Source organism: Lottia gigantea (assembly GCF_000327385.1).
Source record: "Lottia gigantea unplaced genomic scaffold LOTGIsca_23, whole genome shotgun sequence".
Taxonomy (NCBI): domain Eukaryota; kingdom Metazoa; phylum Mollusca; class Gastropoda; family Lottiidae; genus Lottia; species Lottia gigantea.
Genome location: NW_008708645.1, coordinates 2,255,956 through 2,263,153, shown reverse-complemented (window position 1 = coordinate 2,263,153; position 7,198 = coordinate 2,255,956). Strand labels below are relative to the sequence as shown.

Genomic DNA, 7,198 nt, shown 5'->3' with positions numbered 1-7,198 from the left:
TCAATGTTCAAGTGGGCGGTAGCTGCCAGAAACAAACTCCAAACTGGTAGGTGGAATAAAAAAGACAAGAACAAATTGAAATTTAATTCTGACTTGGAAAACAAACACTTCCTTATCAAGTATGGAAAAATCTAAGATTTCCTATTTAACCCCCAGAAATTTGTAGTTGACAAATGTCAGAGTATAGAGTCAGAAAAACTTCACCACTTTATGAGATGAAATTCCTATATGTCAAGGGTGGGGTTAAATTATGTTTTCCTTATGAATTTTTAAAGCCTTACACTCATCAGCGTCCTCGGTTAGAAAAAAAAAAAAAAACATAGAAGAAATAGAAAAATAGGTAGAGGGCAACGCCTCCTTATAGTTAAACCTATTTTACCAAAGAAATAAATAAATCAAGTACTAACCATCCGAACTGCAAAAGGAAACTCAAAATCCATACAACCTTTTTGAGAAACATAGGTAGCAGCTAATGCATTTTTGCACATGAGGAAGTATATCAATCATTATGAGTAAGTATTTCATAATGAAAAGTGGTATCAGGTGTCTAGGAGACTAAGCATACCCTGCCTGGCGCCACTTCTTTCACAGAAGATATTTCCTTAGTTCTGTAGATATATAAGAGATGACCATCTCATTGCTAAGTGTGAAAAGTGCCTTTTCCGAGATCTCTGTGCTTGACTATGATTTCCGTAAAATATTTTGCAATTAAAAATTTTTCTGGAGGATCAACTTTAGAAAATAGTTTTCAGACTCTTCAGACAAAAATAGCCATCAAGGAGCAAAACAGTTCTAAATCAAGCACCTATCAATCTTGGCATCTTACTTCATGAATTGTAATTTGTGAGTGGGTGGAATAATTCTGTCAAACTTGACAACAGATATCATGGTGTCAAGTCAATTCCATTAAAAATAAGTCAAACCATATTACTATCCTGAATTATTCATGGCTTCTCCCCTCTTCTCTAAATAGCTCATTTACTTAGCCAAACAACAATTTATTTGTTTGGTTGTTTATAGTCTAGTGATAGAAACCAAATATTTTGCATTTGGTGATATAAGCACCCAATTCGGCATAAAGTTTCTTAAAGATGGGTTCCCTTTATTTTTATTTATGAAAATGTAAATGCTAATACTTATATGAATAGAAAGTAGAGGTGTTCTAATGACTTGGAAAAATACCAGTTTGTCTCACATTTCCATAATTAATTCATAATTAGCTAAATTAGAAGAGAATTACCAGCAGAATTCCAATGAGTGACCGATCAAGAAAGGTCAAAAAGTCTTTTTTTGTTTATCCAGACTGTACATACATGGACATTTATGTTTGGTTAAAACTCTTAATTATATGCAATAAGAACATAATATGATTAAGAATACATGATAATTCACTAGAAACACCAATTAATCTAATAGTTTGCTTAATTATCACTAAAAAATAAGGAAACCTATCTTTAAATATGTTGTGAACATTTTGGATATAAAGCAAGTGAAATTCCCCTGCATAAGACCATCATAAATCTATAAATTGTCTATATTTCTAGATATATGTCAGCTATAAACCCATTCTTGGTGTTTAATTGTACATTTTGGGGGTCAAGGAATGCAATGATTCAAAATAGTGTTTCTAGGTGGAATTTTACGTGGCTCTATATCCAAAAATGTTTACAACATATTAAAGTTACAGTATGCCAAATTTATTACTTGTATCATAAAATGTTTTGTTATGCATCTGGACTATTACTATGATTTCAATGCAAGCTGTTCACTGGCATGAATCAAGTCATTATAGATTCAAAGCATGTCATCTTAACTTCCAGTCCAAAGATTTTATTCAAGCTCCTCTCAAATTAGTCAAGTCTTGGTTGTAACCAGCATGCAGCAGAACATTCTCGCTCTTTTAGATCACCTGATACCACTTGACAACTGAGTTTGTGAACGAAGCATTCGATTTTTAGAAAAAAAGAAACAATATTTTTTTCTTAAATAACAGCAATATTTAGAGACCCTATCTATTTTTAATACAATGATCCTTTCTACACTGTCTTGGCAAGTTTGTTTTAATATCAAATTTTATTAATTACTTTTAAGAGAAATGGATTTTCAGTCAAAATTTTTGACATTTTTAGTTGAGGGAAATGTATTTCTTTTCCAATGCAAACTTGCAAAAATTTATTTTGTTATCAATACAAAGGCCTCTTAGACTTTGATTACACCTACCTACAACCTTGCGAAGACAGTAGTTTAACTAGGCTATTATTATTGGCCTTTCAAATGCTGGTCAAGAATTACTTCTATAGGTTACTGGTCATAATTATCTGACCTATAGACCAAAATGTTATCATGTTTTATTGATAAACCATTATTTATCAGTAGATGAAGTTATAAAATGTTATAAATAAGTTATCTAACTTGACCAGTGATGACCACTGACCATAAAATAGTACTTTATCAACATCAAAGGTCATTCTAAATACCAACCTACTATAAGGCAATAATACCATAGACATAAACCATTCCTTTAAGGTTGATTTATAATACAGTGGATATATACTTAAAGGGACAGATACATCATTGTTTTTGACCAATCATACTTTCATCTGAAAAATGGGATTTTTTTTAGCTAAGCCAATCAGTGATAGTGTTCACAGCTCACCATCGAAATTTGAACCTTCAAATCCATGTGTGTCCAGAATTATCGCCATTTTAATGTTAAATTGAGGACCCGTCATTTTTAGACAATCTGTGATATATAGAAAGACATTATAGAAATAGTGAGTAAAATTCCAAGTTGTCTCAGGTGTTCGAAAAAACGTCCCAAAATTCAAAAGGTAGTGTCTCAGCTGTTAGTAGACTGATCTCTTTCAAAATTGTCAGAGATATATTTCAAGATGTTGTCCAATTTTCGTGCAAAGTTTAACCATCTATAAAACATGGGGCCTCCATATTCAAACATTTACAACATTATAGAAAACCCAGATAATTCTATTACAGTCATATTGACACCAGATTTCTAGAAGGTACTTAGATATTAAAATCATATAAGGATGAACTTCCAGTCAACAGGAGCCACAAGTAAAACTATGTCAATCTTGTATCATAAGCAAACTTCTACAATTTCTTCGAAGCAAACAAAAAATTCCTGTTTGAAAACAGAAACATTCTATCCAGCACTAAAAACACAGAATTAGGCTTTTCAATTCCATTAATATCTATTTTATTAATTCTTAAATGAGCAAACATCCTTAGAAGATATTGATCTCTAGTTTGAAACTGACTGAAATAGATAGGGAGAAAAAGGAATGTCTAAGAAAAGAAACCTGACATGATAAAGACTGTCTGAATACATATTCTTTAACCATAGACATAGACTTTATGACACCTTACATAGACTGAAACACAAATACACATGATAACTCTGAACAACTTTTATTCTAATCAAGCTTTAAAGGGGCATATTCACCATCCGTGCCATCAAACAATCATACCTTAGTCTCAGAAACGGGAATTGATTAGCTAAGCTGATCATTTACAGCTCACTGTCGAAATTAGAACCTTCAAATCCATGTGTATCAATAATTATGTTAGAAAGATACATTGAGGATACATCTTTACATGAGACTCTACCATGTTGAGAGCAGATAATTTTATAAATGGATATTTTATGTAAACTATGCTATCATTTAGAAGGTACTAGGAATTAATATCACATTTATTAAGTGTGATAACTGTTGCTAGAGCATGTGCACATATTAATTCCTATCTTAACCTTTGTCTACAAGACATACAATATTCACTCAGGGGAGAAGCCAGTGAAGATAGAAATAGAAATTTCAAGTAAAGTTTGAAGCCTATTTGAAAGGATTAAGCAATTTCCCCATTGTTCTTGTACATCTGAAAACATTTACGTATACTGAAGGCCCATATATCCTCTCTCATCCAGTACATGTACTCTCTTTTGATTTACTTTCAATCCTCTCTCATCCAGCACATGTACTCTCTTTTGATTTACTTTCAATCCTCTCTCATCCAGTACATGTACTCTCTTTTAATTTACTTTCAACCCTATCTCTTCCAGCACATGTATTCTCTTTTAATTTACTTCCAATCCTCTCTCATCCAGTACATGTACTCTCTTTTGATTTACTTTCAATCCTCTCTCATCCAGCACATGTATTCTCTTTTAATTTACTTCCAATCCTCTCTCATCCAGTACATGTACTCTCTTTTAATTTACTTTCAATCCTCTCTCATCCAGTACATGTACTCTCTTTTAATTTACTTTCAATCCTCTCTCATCCAGTACATGTACTCTCTTTTGATTTACTTTCAATTCACTCCCATCCAGTACATGTATTCTCTTTTCATTTACTTTCAATTCACTCCCATCCAGTACATGTATTCTCTTTTCATTTACTTCCAATCCTCTTTCATCCAGTACATGTACTCTCTTTTGATTTACTTCCAATCCTCTTTCATCCAGCACATGTATTCTCTTTTCATTTACGTTCCAATCCTCTCTCATCCAGTACATGTATTCTCTTTTCATTTACTTTCAATCCTCTCTCATCCAGTACATGTACTCTCTTTTCATTTACTTTCAATCCTCTCTCATCCAGTACATGTATTCTCTTTTAATTTACTTCCAATCCTCTCTCATCCAGTACATGTACTCTCTTTTAATTTACTTTCAATCCTCTCTCATCCAGTACATGTATTCTCTTTTCATTTACTTCCAATCCTCTCTCATCCAGTACATGTATTCTCTTTTCATTTACTTTCAATCCTCTCTCATCCAGTACATGTATTCTCTTTTCATTTACTTTCAATCCTCTCTCATCCAGTACATGTATTCTCTTTTCATTTACTTTCAATCCTCTTTCATCCAGTACATGTATTCTCTTTTCATTTACTTTCAATCCTCTCTCATCCAGTACATGTATTCTCTTTTTATTTACTTCCAATCCTCTCTCATCCAGTACATGTATTCTCTTTCCATTTACTTTCAATCCTCTCTCATCCAGTACATGTACTCTCTCTCATGCAGTACATGTACTCTCTTTGATTTACTTTCAATCCTCTCACATCCAGTACATGTATTCTCTTTTCATTTACTTCCAACCCTCTCTCATCCAGTACATGTACTCTCTTTTCATTTACTTTCAATCCTCTTTCATCCAGTACATGTATTCTCTTTTCATTTACTTTCAATCCTCTCTCATCCAGTACATGTATTCTCTTTTCATTTACTTTCAACCCTCTCTCATCCAGTACATGTATTCTCTTTTCATTTACTTTCATTCCTCTCTCATCCAGTACATGTATTCTCTTTTCATTTACTTTCAATCCTCTTTCATCCAGTACATGTATTCTCTTTTCATTTACTTTCAACCCTCTCTCATCCAGTACATGTATTCTCTTTTCATTTACTTTCATTCCTCTCTCATCCAGTACATGTACTCTCTTTTAATTTACTTTCAATCCTCTCTCATCCAGTACATGTACTCTCTTTTCATTTACTTTCAATCCTCTCTCATCCAGTACATGTATTCTCTTTTCATTTACTTTCAATCCTCTCTCATCCAGTACATGTATTCTCTTTTCATTTACTTTCATTCCTCTCTCATCCAGTACATGTACTCTCTTTTAATTTACTTTCAATCCTCTCTCATCCAGTACATGTACTCTCTTTTCATTTACTTTCAATCCTCTCTCATCCAGTACATGTACTCTCTTTTCATTTACTTTCAATCCTCTCTCATCCAGCACATGTATTCTCTTTTCATTTACTTTCAATCCTCTCTCATCCAGTACATGTACTCTCTTTTGATTTACTTTCAATTCACTCCCATCCAGTACATGTACCTAATTGATTATCTACCATTAACCCTAAATTGTTCACTACTCTCATTTCATTTATAATAAATCTTCCTTCAATACAAGCTCACACGACACGCACTTTCATTTGCCAGGTATCAAGGCATCTTTAACATGAGCTCAAATAATACATGTTCTGAAATAGATTTTATCAGTATCATCACTAATGAACCAATCATTTGAGCTATTGATTGATCAAGCTACTCATTTATTGTGGAAAATGACATGTTTCACACTTTATAATAGAAATAATAGGTTAAGGTCTTGTATGTAATACTACAATTATAGGTTAACAATGAAGGTCTTATAAGTAATACTACAATTATAGGTTAACAATAAAGGTCTTGTATGTAATACTATTATAGGTTAACAATGAAGGTCTTATAAGTAATACTACAATTATAGGTTAACAATAAAGGTCTTGTATGTAATACTACAATCATAGGTTAACAATGAAGGTCTTGTATGTAATACTACAAATATAGGTTAACAATAAAGGTCTTGTAAGTACTACAATTATAGGTTAACAATGAAGGTCTTATAAGTAATACTACAATTATAGGTTAACAATAAAGGTCTTGTATGTAATACTACAAATATAGGTTAACAATAAAGGTCTTGTAAGTACTACAATTATAGGTTAACAATGAAGGTCTTATAAGTAATACTACAATTATAGGTTAACAATAAAGGTCTTGTATGTAATACTACAATCATAGGTTAACAATGAAGGTCTTGTAGGTACTACAATTATAGGTTAACAATGAAGGTCTTGTATGTAATACTACAATCATAGGTTAACAATGAAGGTCTTATAAGTAATACTACAATTATAGGTTAACAATGAAGGTCTTGTATGTACTACAATTATAGGTTAACAATTAAGGTCTTGTAAGTAATACTACAATTATAGGTTAACAATGAGGGTCTTGTATGTAATACTACAATCATAGGTTAACAATGAAGGTCTTGTAGGTACTACAATTATAGGTTAACAATGAAGGTCTTGTATGTAATACTACAATCATAGGTTAACAATGAAGGTCTTATAAGTAATACTACAATTATAGGTTAACAATGAAGGTCTTGTATGTACTACAATTATAGGTTAACAATTAAGGTCTTGTAAGTAATACTACAATTATAGGTTAACAATTAAGGTCTTGTAAGTAATACTACAATTATAGGTTAACAATGAGGGTCTTGTATGTAATACTACAATTATAGGTTAACAATGAAAATGAAGTAAAATGAAAAATATAAAATTCAAAGCACCTTCAAGGCTACTGAAGTCGGGCAACACCATGCAGTGTGCAATGAG

The 7,198-nt window shown here is 32.0% G+C and overlaps 1 protein-coding gene across 1 annotated transcript; it reads right to left on the bottom strand.

Moving 5' to 3' along the window:
• Window positions 1–4,679: 4,679 nt before the first annotated feature.
• On the bottom strand, window positions 4,680–5,436 carry LOTGIDRAFT_160129 (hypothetical protein; the record flags this gene model as incomplete). Its single annotated transcript, XM_009055009.1, has 2 exons — window positions 4,680–5,036; window positions 5,071–5,436. The coding sequence occupies 2 exons, from the start codon at window positions 5,434–5,436 to the stop codon at window positions 4,680–4,682; spliced, it is 723 nt and encodes a 240-aa protein (XP_009053257.1).
• Window positions 5,437–7,198: the final 1,762 nt, after the last annotated feature.